This window comes from Dunckerocampus dactyliophorus, chromosome 12 (genome assembly GCF_027744805.1).
Source record: "Dunckerocampus dactyliophorus isolate RoL2022-P2 chromosome 12, RoL_Ddac_1.1, whole genome shotgun sequence".
NCBI lineage: Eukaryota > Metazoa > Chordata > Actinopteri > Syngnathiformes > Syngnathidae > Dunckerocampus > Dunckerocampus dactyliophorus.
Genome location: NC_072830.1, coordinates 8097229 through 8121060, shown reverse-complemented (window position 1 = coordinate 8121060; position 23832 = coordinate 8097229). Strand labels below are relative to the sequence as shown.

The window sequence follows — 23832 nt, the reverse complement described above, 5'->3', positions numbered from 1 at the left end:
TCCGCTTTTTCTCCCACCCCAACGCACAGCCCCTCACCGAATAAACTCTGCAGGGCTAATTATAGCTCAGTTGCATGATAAAAAGTGCATTGTCCCATTGCGTTGCATGGTTGGGTTGCATGCGATGCTTGTATCATTGCATCACTGAGAGTGGAGGCTGTGCAGTCCGTGGCTTTATGAATGAAGCGAGTCTCCATCAGAGGCTGGGAGATGGCACTGGTCCCGCAGTGATGTCATAGCAGAGAGAGGGAGCCTTTTGAGACCTCCCGTTCATGGGATCGTATTACAGACTGGTGACTCATCCCCCCATGCTTCGCACCCACCTAGCTAGGATGCTCCCTGTCCTGCTCTTGTCGACCCAAAGCCTGCAAGCGTCTCATTTTCACACCCACACACTTCTGCTGCTCAAGCTAATTCAGTTCACATGTGTCTATGTTTTTCAGTTTTAGGTCCTTAATAGAAGCTTTGTCTGAGGTTGGGATGTGGCTTCAATAGAAAGGCTGGTGTAGCATCCCTGTGGCACATTACTCATATTATAGCGAGAGGGGCGTGGTTAATCGATACCTTTTTACTGCGCATCCAGTCGAAACAACTGACTCACTTCTCAGAATAGCAGCCATACAAACTTGAGACCATTCTATATTTTCCACCCGCTCAAGTCTTGACAGTCAAATGTGGAAGCCACGCCCACGTTTTGTTAGCTAAGTGGACGGTAGTCATTTTGTAGACGCTCTAATGCGGAAAGCAACGACGTGAGGATGCTCAAACTGGCAGCACATACTGACCATTGTGTTTCTAATGGGGCTTGCAGGCATTGAAATCCTATCAGGGCGTCATTTACCAGATACAGTCTGGCATGATGCTAGACTGCCTCCCTCTTTTCACTAATGGATGCACATTAGCCCTGCCGCAGATAACTTTCATATGGCCCATTCGCAGAGATGATGGCGCTGCTACCATTAGTCCCTCAGCTTGGTGGTGTTTGCGCTTTCAGCACTCATCTGTTGGTCAATTCATAGAAGATGAACAAATCAATACAGACAGCAATTTTTTTCTTAATTGCAGCACTTTTATACTTACAACCTTTTGTTGAGCCACTACGTCAAGGTGTTACAATCTAAGTATCACAAAATTGTATCTACATATATTTTTCACAAGTGACATTTGTGGCCTCACCTAGGGGCTCTGATCAAAATGTTATTGAAGACATGTGAGCATACTTGTCATACAGTTATCCTCAATCCTATAAGCAATGGTCAATACCTGTACCCCTGCAAAGACATTTTGGCTGAGGGCAGCCATGTTTTTCAACCATCCTTGGACACATTTTAAAGACAAGTGCTTGTCAGTCCCTGAAAGGTTTATACAAAATTTTTTAGTGATTCGGCTAAACACGGGCAACACAGTCAGGATGCATGTTTTGACAAAGTTTCACCATTTTATGTGCAAAATCGGTTCGGGAGTAAAAGAGTTAGCTTGCAAAACTGCTGTACATCCAGTCGTGAAAAAAGTGAAAACACCCCATGAATCATGAATTATCCAGATAATTTAGTAAAAATGGAAAAAAGTGTGGATGTGCATACCTTGTTTTCTTTCCAAAGTCAACTGGGATAGGTCCCTCAGCGTGTTCCAAATACGGTCCAAGTCTTTAGAGTCCTGGTGCTCTTGGTCTTGCTTTATGGCTATGAGACCTTAACCTTAACCGATAACCTTCGGCTATATTCACACTGCAGGTCAGTCCCGTTGTGATCATATGTGACGTGTGTCTGATTTTATCCATGTCAGTGTTAACAGTACAATTCCCATTTTTTTCAAATGCGACTCTGTCGTATGTGGTCACTGCAGTCAGAATGTTTGGGTCACGAATTTTTGACCTATATGGTATCGAAAGGCATGTTGTGTCGTGCGAGAGTTGGGGGAAATGTACTCACAGATCCTCACGAACCACCATGTCACTTTTCACTCCTCCATGTTGGTAAAGAAAATCTTGACTTCGATTGAGACCACAAATTGGGGCCAGTTATGTTTTGTGTGTATGCGGACGCATTGCTTTCATATCCCAACATCACACACAAATACTAATAAAGATAATACAAATAAAAAGATCAGATTTTAACAAACAAATCAGAATTGGGCATCGTACCCTGCAATGTGAACGTAGCCTCAGGTGTGGACTGGACTCCTGCGATTTTTGAAAAATCCACAAAAATCGACTCGTATGTGGAGGTCTAGGCATTTGGTAACCCTCCACAAATGTTTTTCAGTCGTCCAAACACGTAAGGCACGGTATGGCTGAGGGAATTGAATGAAGGCCACTTTAATTTCGCTGAAGTGCCTTTTATAGAAGATGCTGAGTCCCCATTGTTTACTATTGGACTAATGAGGGATTATCGTCCTCTTTACCCCAATGAAAACTAAATAAATACCCCCAATTGTACTCGCATCCTACCTCAGCTCACATTTCTTTCAGAGTGTTTAATGGCAGCTCTGATGCACTATATAGCTTATGGAGTGTCTTTGATGCGGGGTTTAGTGCTAAAGTGGGTTCAAGACTTCCCGGGCAAATTACAAGTCGGGGGTGTGGGGCTGATAAAAGCGATAGTCAGTCCAAAACTGCAGACAAACCCCTGCTCAGTCCACTTTAAATCAGCGGCCACATTTGGCCTTGTGGGCTCCACATCAAAGCGCAGACTGTCTGAGCCCTCCTGTCGCATCTCAGTTTGCAGCGTTTGCGACATGTAGATATTTTCAAAAGAAACCAGCGTGTTTTTATTGCAAGGCTGCATGTTTTATTTAACTCCAAATGGAAACTGAGGATAGGAAATGCATGTGTCAGCTTGTATGGTCCTGCAAAACTAGTGTTTATTCTATCTATTTGCAGCAAATTATATACCATACTGTCTTTCTATAATGATAGTTAACATTGCCGTTGTTTACCAGTGATATATTGGTATAAAATTAACCTAATCATATACACAGTGAGGGGAAAACTACATATAAAGGAGAGAGACAGGGATGCAAAAGAAAGGCAGTGGGAGACCTAAGTTTACGCAGACACACGTCGGTTACACAGCCAAAAGGAGGGACAGCTGCTGGGAATTCCAGACGAGGTCGAGACGTCAGTGAGTGGTCACGACAGGCATGAAACGTACGCCGCTCTAGTGTGCAGTGCTCGCAGACAAAACCACCAGCCCAGTGGAAGATGCCTGAACATGTGGCTTTGATGGTGTTGTGAGATGACTTTCTTTTTTTTTTTTTTTTTTTTTTTTTTTTGGAACGCCACTTTGAGCAAAGATTTAAAGCAACAGTACCCCTACAACAGCACTTTAAGTATATACTTTATGTCCTTTAAACATATGTTCATGATTTTAGCATGTGGTACAGTCTAGACCAGTGATTCTCAACATTTTCTGTCATGCCCCCATCCCCCACCCCGACAGAATTTTTTTTCACACACTCCCATCTGTATTTAGCTGTGCAAACCACTGTATGAGTTGCTGGCACCAGCATTCTGCATACAATTGCTTGATTTTCAAAATAGATGAATAAAATGAGCTGAGATAACATCTGCAAGAACTTCAAACAATGTCCAACTTTAGTATATTAACCCAATTTGTAAAATTTAAGTCTGCGTGATTCTCATAACAGAGAAAAAAAGCGCAAATGATTCAAAAGCCGGGCCTTTCTTCATTTCTTATCGGATTTGCAGTAATCCTAAAGGCTATGTATGCTTGGTTGTATTTCCTGGTGCCTATATTCCGGTTACCGTGACTTGTTTTCCCTGCCACTGATGTCTCCTTTGTTTTCGTTGTGTATCGCTTGTGTATTGTTAAAGCATGAATACCAGGCATGAAGACACTGAAAATCCCTTCTTATTCCACATCTACTACTGGTCTAGACTAACAGGCCACAATCCTTAACTCGTTCACATTTTGGATGAATTTTACTGATTTTTCAAAGCACACCGAATACTGTGTTCTATGGCAATATAGCATGGAACCTACCAAAATAAAGATTAGACTCTTTCATCAGAAAAAAAAAGATTGTATCTATCTTTCCGTTCTTTAGTAGTCAGCAGTAAAAGGCAAGTTTCAAGGAAATATCAATTCCAAACAAGAAAAGGGACAAAAACAGCTTTTTGTGAAAAGATACATTTTAAGCCTAACTTTCACTTTGACACAATTGTTTATGCTGTTGTGACAGCTCAAATATCTAAACAAGTATGCAACAACATAAACAACATTTAAAAAAAAAGGGTTGTAATAATTTATTTACATGGACTATGGACTATTTACAATTTTCAAATTTGGAACTAAACTGAGTGTGCACGCACGTGCGCATGGCACACTCCTCCATGCTCTTCCACTTCTTCCTTGCTGTCGAGTGTGTTAATACATGCAAATGATCCATGCCGAGCTCTTATCAAATGCACTTCTGCCACCTTTTGACCGTTTTTATGGCTTAAAACTGCTTTAACAGTGACATCTATTAGTGCGCACTTCTGTCACCACCTCTTTTTGCCTCTCGCGAAAAAAAAAAACGGAAAAGATGTATAAATACGTGTTTGGGATCGGGCGTTCGGGTTTATAAAAACATATAAATACATCTTTGGTATTGAATGAGTTAAAGGAAATGGAAAAATGAGGCGAGCATTGGCACAACCTTGAAACATGGGTGATATGAGTTGCTACACTGCAAAAATGGAAATGTAAGCTTGATTAAAGCAAGAATGTGGTCTACAAAAGCAAATGACCACGGGAGTCTCTAATTACTGCAGAGTCAAATAACGTTGGCATTAACATCTGTGGCTGTAGGCGACTTCCCGATGTAGTTTTTATAAAATTAACACCACAAGACGGCAATACTTGTATTTGCAGTATAATCAGCACCGAGCAGCTTAATCTACCGCTACATGCATTTTTAAATGATGGTTGCGCTACTCTGTGCTGTTGGTGTGAAACTTCCCGTACTGTTGTTTACTATGCACTCATCATCTACAGTATCTGTAAACTAGGTGCAGTTTGAAGTTTAACCTTCCTTAATACGGCACTATGTATTATTACCTTTACATGTGATTACTTTTAACAGGAATTACGACATCAAGCCGAGTGCAACAATGTAAAACCTCATGTGAGCCAGTGATGCATCTTCAAAGAACTCAGTCAAGTTACATTTTAACTACATCTTATCAGACGATGGAATGACTTGATGTCTGACTGGCAATATAATAGAACACAGTGTATCCTCTACAGGCACACTTACAGTAATTTAATGTCTACAGTTTTATGTGGCTATTTGCAAGTGATTGGTCTTTGCCCACTTTGTTTTTAGCAGTCTATTCTAGTCGTGATGGTGGCCTGGGGGTCCTCCCCATTGTTCCTTCATCGTCTCCCTCGTTGCCTTGCGTGTCCCACACTTCTCTCAGCTTCTCAATCTAATTAGAGCAGCGCGAGTCATCAGGCACTGTTTAAAGGCATCAAAGGGAGTCCTGTTCCCTACTGGGGGTGCCCACTGGCCGTGAGCAGAGAACAGTGAGCCCAGTGTGTGCAGCCAAGACCCTCAAGATGGCCCACCTCCCTAGCCTGGATGACATCACCACCTCATCTCCTGACCCCCTGACCCCTCTCAGGGTTTGACCCCATTCTTGGTATGGCCACAGTAGGTCCACTGTGTCGGGGCAGCGTGGTAGGAGGCCTGAGGAGGGGTCACGGTGTCACTGATGGGCACCAGGCGAGAATGTGTAGTAGAGAAATGGCAAATAAACATCTGGTGTTTGTTTGGATGCTGGAGACCAGGTGAAAGGTATTGCTTTACGAGCGTTATGTGGCAGATTCAAATAAGATGTCTTGCTCTGCTATTGAGGCAAATGGAGTGTAGGCGCTGTTGATTCAGTCTAGACTTGTTGCTGGGAGGGTGAGCGACGTTCATGCATTATTCTGATCAATATGAAATTCTCCCATTTAATAAAATGCCCCATCGTTAGGCCTGTCACGATGACAAATTTTATGGTCGATAATCAATATTATTGACAACATTTTTTGAGACAATGTTTTAATTAATTATATATTCGTTATATGGCAAAATAATGACAGTACATCATATCAAAGGCACATGTACGTTCTCCCTGGCAATTTGTACTGCCTGTCAAACATTTTTAACATTTCCCAAAATGTTGGCTTTTCAACCGTGTTGAAAGGTTGCATTTCTTTTGCAATGTAGTGAGCGACACTGTCTGTGAGCGTGCACCATTTTGCGTTGTTTTGTTGTATATTTACTTTGCCGATCAAACGCCTCAGTAAGCATTGACTGCCGAGACGAAGGCTCTGCTGCAATTCCACACTGGAGCTGCGGCGTTTGGCTTAGAAACCACGGCTTTTGTGCTTTCATTCATATTAGCATTTACTTGCTCTGTCTGTGTAGCCACTCATTAGCAGCCCCGCCTCCACGTACTGGGAGACAAAGAGACTGAATGGGAGGCGTGTTCACTCTCTCGGTTCATTCCACTATAGAACCAATGTGCACAGACTCATGCAGAGTGATCCAGCCTGTGTGGAACAAAGAGACGAAGAAAACAAACATATGTACATGGATCATGCACATGTCACTTTATTGAGGTGGCAAAATTATGGACTTTGTTTTTTTTTTTATTGTTCGAGTAATTGATTTATCGATTAGGCCTACTGATCGTTGTGCACTCCTATTTAACAAACCAGATGCAATAGCGTGAATACCGTAAATCACCGATTCCTTATCGGCATAGATTTCTACAGACGCAAATAACCACCAGGACATTAACAAATGTGGCTGTAGGAAACTTCCTGATGTTTTTTTTTCTTTGGAATAACTCCGTAATATGGCAATGTTATGTACTGTATGTTACACTTGCTGTACTGTTGTTTACAATGAACTCATCAGCGCAATTAATGCTGGCTGAGCAGATTGCTCCTTACTGCTGTTTCAACTTTGGTTCTGATGGTGCTGTATTGAGCTATGTTTCCCCATTATTCAAGTTTTTTAAATGAATTAAATTCATAAATTAATTCAATAAAACTTTCAAATAATTTTGAAACTAACTGCAGCCTAGCTCCAATTGTCGCCCGCTGCCAATTAATGTCTCATTGTGGTTCATGTAAATAAAACCCCATTTATTATTACAGCATTTATGATACTGTGTTTTGTTGTCTATGTGTTTGCATGAATATTTAATATCTGTATCTCTATTTGTGAACTTCAGATCCGGAGTGTGGCGATATCCCTTTGCTAACTCCCGGAAGCAAAGAGATGATGTCCCAAGCTCTGAAGGCCACATTCAGCGGCTTCACCAAAGAACAACAGCGGCTGGGCATCCCCAAAGGTACACTTGTAAAAGCTTGTTCGTACACTTCTTAGTTAGTATTGTTTTATAACGTTTTGCAGAGGGGGATTCCATCTCAGGCCCTCCAAACCACAATGTGTTGCATATGCAAAAGATGAGCCTCATGTTCGGTGCCTTTCACTTCAGACTGGCTGCAGCATCCTGAGAACCTAGACAGAGAATACAGACAGTAAAGTCATTAGGTGGCTTCCTAATTGAGGCCAACTGCAGGGCCTGTTGGGTAACAGCAGGACAGTCTGTGCTTGTCTGTGTCATTGTGCAATTGCTTGTTTACATCCACTTATGCCTCACTGTTAGATATGCATTGACTTATATGTCCAGGTGTATTCACCAGCCATCCGTATTTACAATAAATACCATCTACACCAAAGCACACATGTAATTAAACCATCTCCGCTTCTTATCTGCTCCAGACCCCAGACAGTGGAGCGAAAACCACGTGGCAGCATGGCTAACGTGGACCGTGAACGAGTTCAGCCTAAAAAACGTGGACTTTGACAAATTCCGCATGAACGGCGGCAGCCTGTACGCTATGGGCAAAGAGCGCTTCCTGGACTTGGCGCCTGACTTCGTGGGCGACATCCTTTGGGAGCATTTAGAAATGCTTCAAAAAGGTAAGCCCGGCATCACATGTAGGGACTTTTACAGTCAAAACTATTATTATTGAATGAAAAGCTGGTACTGTCAGCTAAAGCTGTGTATTTGCGAAAACCACCCGAGATATGCGACCTTTGCTTGTGTTCATTTAGCCTGTGTTTGCTGTCGTAACAGGAGACGAACAGGAAGGAGCGTGTTAGCTCATGTCATTAATCTTTTATGATGCTGCGTGCAGTTACATGATACATAAAATCAATGTGGAGGTCACTGATGCTCACTGTCTATCTATTTTTCATGAAGAGGATACAAAGCATTACCCCAACAACGGACTGACCTCCAACTTCCAGGAATCCCGTTATACCTCAGACTACTTTGTCAGTAAGTACTTGCTCACAATCACGTTGTAATATTATAGCATACATGCTTATAATAGACCAGGAAATTCAAACCTTGGGGTTATAGTATCGTTATAGTCAGCATATAGACCCCTTTTCCCTCAGGGTCGTTTGTCAGCATAGCTTTTTTTGCATTCGTACGGCCATGTGTATGTATTGGTAACTCTTCTACTCCTGAACCGCTGCACACAAAAGGGTGAAAATTTGTCAAAAGATGCACCTCTTCGCTGGCGTCTGTGCTATTATTTTTCTGCCAAATACAACACACGATGGCGTCATTGTCAAGTCAGAATGACTCGAAATTTCTCACAAAGCTCAATATGGTCTACAAAGCAACCGCCGTAACTTTAGGGCGCTTATCCGAATGACCATGAAATTTGGTACACACCTTTAGGGGACTCAAAAGCACATGTCGGTAAAGTTTGAGCAAGATTGGTTGAGAAACATGGCCGCCATCAACTGAAATGGAATGGACTCAGCCACTAAATAGTGATTGATTCCCAAATGATTATAAAGCTTTAAGCATATCTGTGTTACATGTATGCTAGTATGTCTTCCAAATGTCATTTGGGATGTCCTAACTTCTTTACTGTTTGATTTTTTTTAACATAGGCCTGTCATGATAATCGCTAAATCGATTAATCGAACGATCAATAAAAACGACATTGATAATTTTGCCGGCTTCGATATATTGACATGTGCATGCAAGCGTGTTTGGTTACCTCGTCTCTCTCTATCTCTACCTTGCCTCTCTTTACCACACGGGCTGGATGACAAGAGGGTTCACTCTGCAGCTGCCCTCTGCTCCCGTATTTGTCCCAGTACGTGGAGGCGGGGCTACCTTGGCTAGCAGCAAGTTAGCCTCGTGAGCAAGCATGAGCTAACATGAATGAAGGCACAAAAGCGATGGTTTCTCAGGCGAATGCCACAGCCCCAGTGTGGGAATATTTTGTTTTTAAACAGAATGAACAAGGTGAGCGCATGAACACTGACGACTGACACCCACAGTTTTCCCAACTGGGAAAATAACTACTGATGGAGGTGCCGCGAGCAACGCTTACTGAGGCGTTTGGTACGCAAAGTAAATATAAACAAAAAGGTGCAAAATGTTGCACTTTCAGAGTGTTGTTCGCTGTCTGACTTGATACTCCATTTTATTTATTGTTGTGTGTGCTTTTTTATTGGAGTGTTTTTTTTTCTTAACAGAGACAGGGTCTAGTTTTTTACTGTTTTTGGTTATGTTTGTGATGTTTATTTAAGTGCAATTTTTGCCAGAAGAGACAAAGAGTCCATTTTATTTTCATTCAATTTATTGTGTTGTTTTTTCCATTTATTTTTATTTTAAAAGCTCTTGACATTCCAATTACGACGTTAAATACTCTTGAGAAATTAAAGGTTGTTGCTTTTTATACGATCCCATATAATTTATGAAAAAATAGCACAAAAAAATGTTTGTTAATGGTATCGATTATCGACAATAATTTGTAGGATAATTATTGACCGGCAACGTTTGCAATGGTGACAGCCCTATTTTAACACATTTTCCAACAGTTCACGGTCACCAATATCTCTGTTGATCCTTTTCGATAGTAACTGGTTTCCAATCCAAGATGATGGAGGTGAATGGCTTAAAGGTCACATCAGTGCATTTTTTTTTTTTTAACTGTGTTCTAGTGGTTCTCCTCCTTTTGGCGTCATCTGCCACAATTGTTTTAGTCTTCCCATGAGGGATGATCACTCCGCTCGCTCACAAAGATTGATCTCACTCATGTCTTTCCTGCTCTGCTTTCCCTCCACTATCTCCAGGCTACGGCGTCGAGCACGCCCAGTGCGTCCCCCCCTCCGAATATTCTGAGCCAAGCTTCATCACAGAGTCCTACCAGACTCTTCACCCCATCAGCTCGGAGGAATTGCTCACGCTCAAGTATGAGAGCGAGTACCCTGCCGTCATCCTGCGGGACACACCCCTCAACCCCCTGCAGGGAGACTACTTCTCTGTCAAGCAGGAGGTTGTGTCCCCTGACAACATGTGTGTGGGTCGGCTGAGCAGAGGTGAGGGGCACGAAAACTTGTGGAATAGATTGGATCTTTATAGTAAAAAAGGCATTATGTTTGTATGGTGTGCTTGTTCAAACATGCATGGCAGTCTTGTGATGTGTGTGTCATTGCATGTCATTGTGCTGGTGCTACCAGAAAGAGAAATTCCCCTCTTCGGTTGGTTTGTGGTCACAGCAAACCTGCTTCGCACACTTTATTTGAGACACAGGCGAAAGGAAAAACAACACAACACTACTTGCCTTTAATGTTTTTATTTTTGTTGTATTTACTACACTACTCACTTTTTTTGTCTATTCATATTTTTGTTATTTCTATGTCATTTTATTTGACCATTTATTATATTTTGTTAGTTGAACTCAAGAATTTAGTTGCACAAAAATACTATAAAAATATTAAAATTTACATATGTTTATATATAGCGATATAAAAAATAAAATATGAAATGAAAAGGGAAATGAAAAAATGACCTCAAGATTAACAAAAGTGTGAATATTTTTTTTTTTCATGTTTTTGGTGTTGTATTCTATCTGCTAATTTATTATTTCCCATCTATTTTGTTATGTTTTTTGTTATCTATATTATTTGATTTGATAATTTATTATTATTGTTATTCTTGGCTGGATTTCACCAAAATACTATAAACACATTACACAGTAATATATTTAAATTAAAAAAATATATATAAATTAATCAAAGAAAAAGAATTAGCAGAATGTGGAGCAAGATTTTTTTTTTCCTATTTTCTTGGACTATTGAAAGGGTGTGTTTTTTCAGTGATTAATTAATATTAAGATTAATTAAGATTAATTCATCGCTCCTATTAGTGAAACATCAGTCTTGGTGCATAATAATAATAATAATAATCATAATTTTTTGGTTGGCTGGTGCATTGTTTTTCTTCGTTGCCCCCCTTTCTCTCTCTCAGTTGTCAGTGCTCTCTACTTCCACAAATGATTATCATGTGGATTGCACAAATATCCCTTCAGTGTCATACACGAGCTCCAAACTTGTCCATCCCCCACGCCACATTTGAATTCTTAGCCTTGCGTTCTGCTCTTGTGGGAAAGCATTTTTTGTGGGCCTGACTGATATCCCACATATGGCTTTAATTTGGGGGGTAGTCTGAGGATCTGGGCATCAATGGAGGTGCTGCATTATCCGTCATTTGTTAATGGCTTGCCAATAAAAGGCTCTTATCTTTGCCAAGGCCAAAAATAGCCAGTGTGATTTTCTCTTATTAGAAATGCAATTTAAATGGTTGTACAAGTGAAATGGGGTGTGAAATGCAGAGGTTAAATGGTACAAAAGGGCTATAGAATGCGTGAAGTGGGGGTGTTGTGTTACTAATATTTCATTATTAAAGGCTAATACAAACAATTCAGGCTAGGTTTTTTAGCATGCGTAGTTGGGATTGTTTTGGGGAATGGGAAAATGTCTCTAAGAATGTTCTGAACTCCGATTTTGGGACCCTGTGGGAAAACCCCTTTTGAACTCCAACCACGGTGCTTGGTGGAAACCGTGCTTCAAGAGAGTGAAGTCCGGTTAATTTCCCCCTGTCATTTGCGCCCAGGTAAACTCGGCGGGCAGGACTCTTTCGAGAGCATCGAGAGCTTCGAGAGCTGCGACCGGCTGACACAGTCGTGGAGCAGCCAGTCGTCGTTCAGCAGCCTACAGCGGGTGCCGTCGTACGATAGCTTTGACTCGGAGGACTACCCCACGGCGCTGCACGGCCACAAGCCCAAGGGCACCTTTAAGGACTACGTGAGGGAACGCTCAGACCTCAGCAAGGACAAACCCGTCATCCCCGCCGCGGCACTTGCCGGATACACAGGTGAGATGTTAGAAGATCGTAGACAGGGAACGTTAACATTGAACGTCAACAACATGAGAAACCCTTTACCATCCACCAAAACACGGCAAGCGTAGTACACCAAAAATATGATGGAAAAACACCACTTTGTGACAACTTTATTCCTGTAAAATTAGGGCCTTAATCCTCATAAAATGACAACTTTTTGCTCTCTCGCTAGTTTAGTTTTATACAGTTTCAGTATTTTTTCATTAAGTTAGACTCTTCTGGTCCTATAACGACGCTTTTGCTCAACGATTACCTTTTATTGTATTATGCTCTTATTCTCATTTGTTTGTTTGTTTTGCTCATATTACAACTTGATTGTGTCCTAAAACGTTTTTCTCATAATAGTACAACGTATTTTTGTAAAGTTATTCTCGTAAAACTACACCATTTTTTTTTTTTTTTTTTTTTTGCTCGGTATTTAGATTTTTTTTGTATTCTCACAAAGTTTTGACTTTTTGACATACATTTCTCATCTAATTGTTTTTATTTTCATATTATAACTTTACTTTCTTTGTTGTATGATTTTTATTCAATGTCAACTTTTTTTCAGAAAATTTTGATTTTTGGGGGGAAAAGTTCTATTTTTTTCTAGTTTTTTTTTTTATTTTTTTTTTTTAGAGCTGAACATACCCTCTCTGAAAAACAAGTCCAGGCTAGTACTGGTGGATAGTGTTTCTGTATTCACTTCGTACTTTAAATTTGATGTTGTTCCCGTCATAGTTTTACACAATACATAATAAATAAGATCAATTCAATCGCTATAAGCATGTATGTTTTACTGATGTGTTGATGACTAGCGAGCGCGCTGCTGGCACCAGCCATGGCCACACTGGCATAAGGCCCCAAATAACTGTCCTAGGCTATGCCTACAGTTAACCAGCAGCTCGTACCAAAATTTTAGCTCACAGTTCAAAGCAGAAAATCAGCCAAGGATGGCTCGCATCTAAAAAAAAAAAAACACTTGTTATTTGGGACACTCATGTGCTTAGTTACCACTGTATAAATGACAATAAAAAATACCGGCAGTGCTTTAGTACCTTCCGCTTCTCTGGCAAGTCAACGTAGTCCGTGACAATTCCAATCAAAGTGACAGTTGTTGTGAGAGCCATCTGCCCGGGACTTTGAAGCTAAACTTACCAATCAAAATACCCTTTCCTTTGTCCATTTCTGCTCAATATTTATAACTGCCTCAAACTACGGTGTGGGCTGAGGATCAAACAGGACGTGCGCACGTTAATTGCGCGTCAAAAAAAAAAAGTGCCGTTCAACTTCCATTAACTTTGACAGCCCTATTTTTTCTTTTATATTTAAATATTTGTTTTTTCTTGTAGTACTCCTATCCTGCAAGTTTTTCACGGAATGTTACTTTTTCTGTTTATTTTTTTTCACAACTTTTTCACAAACTTGTTTCGCTCAGGTTTACAACTTTTTGTTCCCATAAAATTGCAATAATAAGTTAACAGTCACACCCTTGCAAAGCTTCTGTAACCCAAGTTTTGTACATTTGCAACTGGGGTTTAAAAAAAAAAAGTCGCAATCTTATGAGAATAAAGGCTCACGAAAGTCCCTAAAATTTGGACTTTATTGTCATAAAATTGTCTTTTTCTCATAACATTACGTAATTTTTTTCCCCTGATTTTTCCACCGAGTTGACTTTATTCTCTATGACGTTATTATTCAATACGGGCGGCAGTGGCACCTTATTATTATTATTATTATTATTATTATTATTATTGTTGTTGTTGTTGTCGTTATTATTATTATTATTACTTTTTTTCTTGAAATGCTCTCATGCTGGGACTTTTTCCACATAATGCGACTTTTTTTCAAAAATACAACTTTTGTTTGCTCAGTTTTTTTTCTTGTAAATTTGCAGTATTAAGTTAGAAGTCACACCCTTGCAAAGTTTCTGTAACCCAATTCATGCACATTTACAGGAAACTAAATAGATATGGCGTGTGCAGTCGTCTTCTTTTAGCCTAACCTACTGCCTTGCAATCTGCAGCCCGCACCTCAGCCTACATTTTCCAACGTCTCCTGAACAAACTGAAATGACGCCTGCCCTTGCACATAAGAGTGAAATTATCACTTCATCTCTGTGTGGCTTCATTCACAAAAGACGGTTAATGTGTAAAGCTTTTAAATGTCACAGCTGAAGGAAATGTGGATTATACTGTACATATCCAGTGGTGTTAAAAAGTGTTTGCCTCCTTCCTGATTTCTTATTTTTTGCATGTTTGTCACACGTAAATGTTTCAGATCATTAAACAAATGTAAATATTACTCAATGACAACACAACTGAACACAAAATGCAGTTTTTAAATGAAAAAAATCCAAACCTACATGGTCACGTGTGGAAAAAGTCAGTCTGGGAAAGGTTATAAAGTCATTTTTAAAGCTTTTGGACTCCAGCGAACCACAGTGAGAGCCATTATCCACAAATGACGAAAACATAGAACAGTGGTGAACCTTCCCAGGAGTGGCCGGCCAACCAAAATTACCCTAAGAGCGCAGCGACGTCACAAAAGACCCCACAACAACATCCAAAGAACTGCAGGCCTCACTTGCCTCAGTTAAGATCAGTGTTCATGACTCCACCTTAAGAAAGACACTGGGCAAAAACAGCCTGCATGGCAGAGTTCCAAGACCAAAACCACTGCTGAACAAAAACAACATTTAGGCTCATCTCAATTTCGCCAGAAAACATCTTGATGATTCCCAAGACCTTTGGGAAAATACTCTGTGGTCTGATGAGACAAAAGTTGTACTTTTTGGAAGGCATGTGTCCCATTACATCTGGCGTAAAAGTAACATTTCAGAAAAAGAACACCATACCAACAGTAAAATATGGTGGTGGCAGTGCGATGGTCTGGCAATCCCTTTTTCACACAGGGCTATGTAGCTTTGGATTTTTTTTTGCTCCCTTAATAATAAAAAGTTTTAATTCAAAATCTGCATTTTGTGTTCAGTTGTGTTGTCATTGACTAATATTAAAATTTGTTTGATGTTTTAAGAACATTGTTTGAACGTTTAAGTGTGAGAAACATGCAAAAAAATAAGAAATCAGGAAGAGGACAAACACTTTTTCACACCACTGTACATGTATATAAATCACATGCTGGATATATATACTGTATGTCACACACAACATACGTATATTACACTTGTGTTGTCAATTTGGGTGGTTTGACATTTGACGCTTGTGTTGGAGATGGTTTCCTCTGATAAATGAACATTAAAACCTTCATCTGCACTCCAATCTGTCAGCGTTGCATCACGCTGAAACCGCGATAGTCTCATTTCTTATCTCATAATTCTCACAAGCGTAAACTTGTTTTAAGTGCTGCTTTGCATGCAATACACGTTAATAGTTGTGGAAATAGACCATGAAGAATCGCCATACAGTTTACTTTAACAGCGTTGTAGACTATTTAGGTCGCCTACGTACTAGGAAAACTTGTACATTTTTAAGATCACAAACATACAACACACAAGTTCTTAAAATTCCGACTATTATTACAAAATGTTGTCTTTTTTTAAATATTAGAACATTTTCCCTCATTTTTCCACTAAGTTAACTTTATTTATGTAAAACTACAACATTACTCATAATTAGGACTTTTTGATTTGCTAATGATTTAGTCTCGTGTTGCAACTTTTTCTGTTAATATCACAACTTAATTTTGGTCAAGTCACTAACTTCTTTTGTTTTGTTCTCATCAAATTCTGATTTTTGTCTTTTAATTTGACATGCTATTTTTGGAAGCGTTTCAAATTTTTTTGGGCATATTATGATGTCCTCGCAAAACTGCCACTTTTTTTGCGCTCAATACTACAACTTTACGATTTTGCTCTTGTAAAACAAGGACGGATTTTCTCTCATGTGACTTTTCTCGTGACGATGTGACTATTTTCCCACACTTAACATTTTTAGAAAGCTTTATTCAGTCATTCAAATCGGTAAATTTCCAACTTTCTGTCATAAAATTACGACTTAGTTATTTTTCGACATTCAGTGAAATATTACTTTATTCTCTATATTCTTCTTTTATTCGATATACTTTTTATTTATTAAAACTACAGCTTTTTTTACTTAATATTTATTCAATACCAAAGACGTATTTACACTTTAAAAAAAACAAACAAACCTGAATGCTTGCACTGAAAATGTATTTATACGTTTTTTAGAGTTGTTTTTTTGCGTGAGAGGCAAAAAGAGGTGATGACGCAATAAAAATAATAAAATAATAAAAAAGGTCACTTTTCAAGCAGTCTTAAGTCATAAAAACGGCCACAAGGTGGCAGAAGTGCATTTGATTAGAGCTCGTCATGGATCATTTGCATGTGTAGGCACTGTGTAGTTCGCAAAAGGCTACGCATTGTAGGGAAATTTTAACGCATGCAAACACAGTTGAGTATCAAATGTAAATAGTTCATGGTGTTATATTTCTAAATAAATTGTTATTTTGGTGTAAAACAACCCTTTTTTGTGTTGTTTCTGTTGTGGTGCAGTTGTTTAGATATTTGAGGTGTCACAAAAGCAAAAACGTTTCAAAGAAAGCTGGTTTTTCTCGCTATTTTAGTTGGGAACTGATATTTTCCTGAAACTTACCTCCAGTATGTTCTACTGCTGATTACTAATGAATGGAAAAAGATAGCAACAAACCTTTTTTTCTGATGAAAGACGGGAGTCTAATCTTTCTTTTGGTAGGTTCCATGTTTATAAAGCCATAGAACACAATATCCCGTGCGTCATGAAAAATCAGTCAAAATCGTCCAAAATGGCCGCTACTGAAGGGGTTGAATTTTGAAAAATGGCTGGGATTGAATGAGTTAAATAGTATAAAAAATATAAATTAGTATAGGAATATAAAAAACTATATGTGTTCATGAAATTGTAGCTTTATTCTCAGAGTATCACGACCTTGTATGGCTTAACTAACTTGTATTAATTCAACGTTTAAATGTTTTAAAATCCGTATCGACTATAAACCCAAAAGAATGGCAGCTTGTGGCTTGTTGGCCAGTTCCCCGGCCCGAGATGAGATTTTCCATTTGGGCAGGTCACATACTTTAAGGCTTGTGCTAATGTGAGGCCCCACTGTACACGTACTCACTACGAGGCCATTGTATGATATTTTTGGAAACATTTTTCTTTTCATAAAAATGTCGTCTGCGTTTTAATGCATGAGAGCGGCGGTGGCGGGTGAACGGCCTCAGTGTTACAGACCCTGGAATGCGAGTCAGAGCTGTGAAAGAGAGCTAGTGTTTGCGGCGTACGGTATGCGTTCTTGATCACAAATGTCATGTAAAGTGTGGAACCCACATGTCTCGTTTCCCCGAACGCCTTTGCCTTGTTACACGAAAAGATGTATCGGGTTTTCTGAGCAAGGCGACTTTGACTTCGTTTTTACCGGTGCTGCATAAGCAGGTGTGATTTCAACATGCACGCCTCAACAGCAGGTTTTGGGTTAGCGTATGTTGAAAAGCCACAACATCAAAGCATGCGGCAGTCGATCTAGCACACACACTAAGCCTTTTTTTTGTGTGCTGCTTTCCCTCCTGAATGTTTCCATTGTAAGTAACAAGTCATCAGCTTTGAACTGGTTGTTACATTAGCCTTTACTCGTTAAACAATGCATTGGCTTGCACAGATGCACACAACGTGCTGCTGAAGTCCTGTTGCTGACTTTATGGCAGGTATTTGGTTCCAGTACTGCACTGTCAGGCTGCTTTGGAAGGTTTAACACTCTACTGCTCACTCTATGTATGTGTATATATACAGTATACATACATACATACATACATACATACATACATACGGTGTATTTTTTTAAATAAATGTTATTTTTTGTATTTTTTGTATTTTTGTACTTTTTAATTAAAATTAAATTATAGTGAATAGTGTATATTGCCTTAGTTATTTAATTAAATTTTATAACATTTATGTATTTTTATTATTGAAATATTAAATTTAAAATGTGAATAATGTTTATCTTGCTTTATTTGAAGTATTTGTGTTTTTTAGTTATTTAGTTATTGACAAGTGTATATTTTATTAGTTATTTTTATGGGTTTTCCTAAATTATTATGTATGGATTACTGTTTTTATATCAATGTATCTAATTATTTTTTTATATATAGATTTGTTAAAATTGTATCATTAATTACATTTTATAAATTAAATAAATAAATTAAGAAATTACTTTTATTATCATTATACTGTATACTGTAGACAGCAGAGCATATTCCAGAGTATGTTTTTCTTTAAAATATGATTTATTTAATTATTTTTTTAATCAATAATTTAGTTCCTTTGGAGTGTGCAACAAGGCAGCATAATTAATGGATTACGACCAATTAAATATAAAGGAAAAATACTAGTACTAGTATATAATTATTACAAATATTCTGAACAGATTACGAGGTCTAATAGTACAAAATACTTCCTTACTTCAGTCGTGTTTTAAGTTTCAAAGTATGAAAAGAATAAAAAGCGAATGACTTCACCTCTTGTGTTTGATGTGGTCGCCTCTGCAGGCACGGGGCCGATCCAGCTGTGGCAGTTTCTGCTGGAGCTGCTGACCGACAAGTCTTGCCAGTCCTTCATCAGCTGGACAGGCGACGGCTGGGAGTTCAAGCTTTCCGACCCAGATGAGGTGAGAGGTCGCGACCCCGCCGGTCACTGCAACACGTGCTGGGAGGTCCTAAGTAGTTAAGCAGATGAACAAAACGGAGGTCTTTAGTTTGAAACACTTTATGTTGGCTTCCATGACTCATGATTGGGAAAGCTGTCTGTTTTGATGATCGAGATGAAATACTGGCTGGCAAAAATATCAGATGAGGGTTTCTTTTACTTATTTTAGAGGTATTATGGTGGTTCCTATTGCTGATGCTAGTGTCAATGCTAATGCTAACATTCAGAGCTGTGAACAACCAGTGTTTTTTCTATTTTAAACTTTTGTTTTTGTACTATTTACAGATTTTAGACAATGTTTTCTTCAAGACATGTCGACTTCTACCAAAATTTCACTCTTTGTTCAGCAGGTTTCTGATGCAAATTTAGTTGGTTAGCTAGCACTTCTCTCCCAATTTTGTCAGTTTTTCACAAAAAAAAAGATGATAAATATTAATAACAATAGTAACACATATTAAAATAACTTCAGACTTTTCTCTAGCACAAAAGAAGTATTAAAAACTGGGAAATATCTCCCGATTTTGTCAGGTTTTCCAAGAATGATAAATATTAGTAATAGTAATGCTAATAGTAATGCATAATAATCTTAAAAACTGGTAAGTATCTCTTGATTTTTTCTGGTTAAAAAAAAAGATAAATATTATCTCATTCAATACAAATCACCTTCATTCAGACAAAAACATATTTTACTTACTTTTTGAAGACAACTCGTGAAGCTTCCAGAAGATGAGACGCCTTCTTTCAGGAGACTTTGGCGAAGAAAGTCTGCTCTCGCCCGATGAATTCAATTATTTTTCAGGTTATTAGCCGTCTGACTGTCACACACATACGGGTGAGTGTTAGCCATGTGGCTGCGTTAGCTGGCGTGACGGTGAGCCTCCAAAACTCACCATACTCCATCAAGCGTTGTAATTCAAATGCCATATTAAAGATTTTTAACCTTTTACTACCCCCGCAAGATCATTTTCGCGGCTTGTGTTAGCAGTTAGGTTCCACACGGCAGACATGATTGCTTTAGTTTTGAAGGAAGCTGCAATAGTGCTAGCCACAGGTGATTGATTGGCTTTTGTGACAGGCGTTGAAAGGCATTTATCGGCATATGGCGATCACGCGATTTTTTTTTTTTTTACAGAAATGGGCCAATACTGATCGGTGGCTGATGTATCGGAGCATCCCTAGTGTTATATACAGTACATGTATTATTTTACAAAATCCAATTTTTTGATAGCAAGAAAAAAGTATAAGTATTTCCCAATTTTGTCAGGTTTTTTAAAATAAGAAATATTAATAATAGTAATGCATATTCAAATAATTTTATACATATTAATATATTATATACATTTATTTTTTAGATACAAAAAAATCCTCCTTTTTCATAGCAAGAAATTGCAAGTATCTCCCAATTTTTTGAGTAAATAAAAACAAACAGAATAGATAATAAATGATTTAAAAGTATTTATAAATGATAAGAAAAGAGTACTCATAAAATACAATAAAATAATACATAATAAAAAGAAAAGAGCGGACCAAATTAGGAGATACATGGTTTTGATTGGAGGGTTGTGCCATCTATGGGTGTCTTTACACATGCCAGCAAAAAAAATTATACCACATTTTTTTTAGACTGTTCAGCAATCATCTGTCTTGGAAATAAATAACTTAACATAGTTTGTTTTTTTTATCAACAACTGTGCATTTACTACAAATCAGTGAGCCTGACTCAACAGCGCCTCTGCTGGTTGCAGCCAAGAAGTTCACTCCATTTTACTTGAACTGCTTCAAGATGCAACTAATCAGACAGTATTATTGAATGCAATCAATTGACCTGTCCTCATTCCCGTGTTGCCTCAGGTCGCCCGGAGGTGGGGCAAGAGGAAAAACAAGCCCAAGATGAACTACGAGAAGCTGAGTCGCGGCCTGCGCTATTACTACGATAAAAACATCATCCACAAGACGTCGGGGAAGCGCTACGTGTACCGCTTTGTCTGTGACTTAAAAAGCCTGCTGGGCTACACCCCCGAGGAGCTGCACGCCATGCTGGACGTAAAGCCCGACACGGACGAGTGAACGTAGAAAATCTTAAGCATCATGAGACAGTGACGCCACGTGGACTCGTAAAGCGGGGGGAGGGGAGGGGACCAAAAATGTTTTTAATGACTTACTGGTTTTGTCATCTTCTAGCGTTTGTGGAGTGGGGGGTGGGGGGGGGGGGGGGGGAGCACAAAGCCAAAAGCTTGTATTCATCCCCTGTTGTTGGACACCAACAAGAAGACAGTTGTTTGCAGCTTGGACCAAAAAGTCACGTCTAAGCAGTGGAAGAGGAGACGGTGTTATCACAACCACGGTGCAACCCTTGCAACAACACGCCTAAAGTGGAGCACGTATGGACAATGACGGCGGAAGCCAAGTAGAAGAAACCTTAATGTGCTGACTGGAGCAGTGGTGAGGGATCACTCATAGCAAGAGACGACCTGAAAGTAACCGTTAAGCCTACCAAACTCTCACCTTTACGTGCTTTCATGCCAGACTTTTTCTTTTTTTTCTTTTGTTGCATAAACCAGCAGTATTAGCACACCATAGACAATCATGGGTGAGGGGGTGGGAATCTTTGTATTCATGGCCGTCCATTTCAGCAGTGTTTCATTGCTTTCGCCTCAGATGGTTTCAGATCACGAAGTGAAGTGGAGTTGAGGGAGGAAATCGCTTGGAATGTTAGAAAAAGGTAGATGGATGCAGGGTGGCGAGCGGGAGCGGAAAGGAGAGTCAGAATGTGGTGAGATGGGGGATGAAAGAAATCAACGTCCTCTCGCCAGAATTCAGTCGGACAACACACGAGAAGTCACTCGTGGCTTCGCGTCGGTGCACGTACCTACCGCACATACGGCCACGCTGCATGTGCTTCATTTTACACCGCAGAGACACCGTTCTAAATATACTTATATACTTTTTAAAATAAGCAAAATAATCTACCGTGCCAATGGAATGAGGGCAAATTTTATTGTCCTGTTGGCAAATTTGTGGCTAAATATAAGTAATATATTGCAAATTGGTCTAGCATATTAACAGTAAGATCTTGTTAGTGGAAAATCACCTTGATTTCAGTTTTTGCAGTGGATTTTTGCGTTTTATTTCCTTTAGTCATGAACCTGTTCCAAAAGTTCCAAAAAAAAAAAAAAGATTCCTCGAACACTCAGAAATACGTGATGCACTTGAATCAGCGCATTGCTTGAAAGGAGAGCGACACGGAGTTGTTCATCATTCCAAACCACCCACACACGCGTAATAAAAATGAGCAAAGGATTTCCCTGGCTGGAGTCTGTCTCCAGTGTCCTAACTGTAAACGAACCACTGTCCGTTCTTCAGTCACCAGCGTGTGGACGCTTTGTTTGGGCGCTGAGACAACCGAGCCGGCATATGAAAACCGAGGCATATTTACAGCCATGATATTTGTCGAAAACGGAGGTTCCCCTTTATTCCCAAACTTGCGACCATCAAAATGGGATATAAGACATTTTATTAATAATCAAGCAAGCACACATTAGAAAAAATGTAATTCACATTTGTTGTTCTAAATGAACGTCTACTCTGTTATCATTAGTTGACGTCATGTCGGTAGCGGATGGACGTTTGATGATATTTCTTTGATGGACTGCATTCATTGATTCATTGTTAATTCATTTTTTTTTACATTTTGAATGTTCTGAGCTGCGCTTTCCATGTTGTTTTGACCAGAATGATGGCGCTGAACCATAGCGTCCAACTTTATGACTTATTTAGACCGCGTACTGCAGGGGTGTGGCCCGGGTGCCATTTGCAGCCCGCCACTGTTTTGTTTTTTGGGTTTTTTTTTTATCGGTAATGCTTTAATTTATTTGAACATGCATGCTGGTTACATTGGAATACATCACAGAATACCATAGGCTTATACAATAAAATTAAACAAGAAAACTAACAAAAAGGAGAAGTAGAGAAGCACTCAGAGCGCAGACCTCCACCAACTTGTTTTGGATCAGTCTTTTATACTTTTAGAACCTGTTGGAAACTTGTCCTGTATCTTTTTTTCCATGTGCTCTGACCATTTTTTGTGGCGTTCCACGCACAAATGCCAAAAATGGTATCATATCTCTCAATGTTAAAGAATCCTTTGAAAAAGATGTCTGGATCCGGATCACCCCCAAATTGCAATCAGTTCTTCCATATCGCATTTCCCACAATTCCTGAAAATTTCATTCAAATCCTTTCAGAACTTTTCAAGTTATTTTGAACACAGACAAACAAACGCAGGCAAAAACGTAACCCCGTGCTGCGCTTGGTGGAGGTAAAAATAAAAAAAAAGAACGTTAATTTGACGAGACTAAAGCAGAAACATTAGAATAAAGCCATTCCAACAAAAAAATGTTGTAACACTATAAGAAAAAAATACATTTTCACAATAATTTCCGCAGCAATTGTGGCCTGCGAAAGCAAAGCGCAGCAGCCCATCTTATTATTCCAAATTTGTTCTTTATTTATTATAATTACATCTTCTTCTGCCGCAACTGATCCCGGATGAACCGTGCACAGAAGCCCTGCATATGTCGCATCATCGGAGCGGTGTTGTCATGAGTCGTGTGCTATTTATAGTGTGCAACATTTTGTGCAACCGTGGCGAAGTAATTGCCAAAATAAAGTTTATTCCGGGGCAACAACCACATGTAAGAGCTGCGCTGAACATGCAGGTGACAGTCTGGGCTTTTGGCCGACTGTTAATTGTTCTCGACTCCCAGTCAGAAGGTTGTGTGTTTGGGTTACACTTCTAATTTATCCAAATCTTAACGTTTTTTGGGAGTGGGGGGGATGACGTGTATTGCA

The 23832-nt window shown here is 39.3% G+C and overlaps 1 protein-coding gene across 3 annotated transcripts in view; it reads left to right on the top strand.

Moving 5' to 3' along the window:
* ets1 (v-ets avian erythroblastosis virus E26 oncogene homolog 1) overlaps positions 1-21109 on the top strand; it is a 62111-nt gene extending 41002 nt beyond the window's left edge. For all 3 annotated transcript variants that reach the window (XM_054793960.1, XM_054793959.1, XM_054793961.1), the window contains 7 exons: positions 7235-7354; positions 7789-7989; positions 8273-8350; positions 10174-10419; positions 11996-12256; positions 18825-18943; positions 20833-21109. In XM_054793960.1, coding sequence (XP_054649935.1) covers positions 7235-7354; positions 7789-7989; positions 8273-8350; positions 10174-10419; positions 11996-12256; positions 18825-18943; positions 20833-21048 — 1241 coding nt within the window. In that variant the 3' untranslated portion in view covers positions 21049-21109. The remainder of the gene's footprint in view (positions 1-7234; positions 7355-7788; positions 7990-8272; positions 8351-10173; positions 10420-11995; positions 12257-18824; positions 18944-20832) is intronic.
* The last annotated feature ends 2723 nt before the right edge of the window (positions 21110-23832 follow it).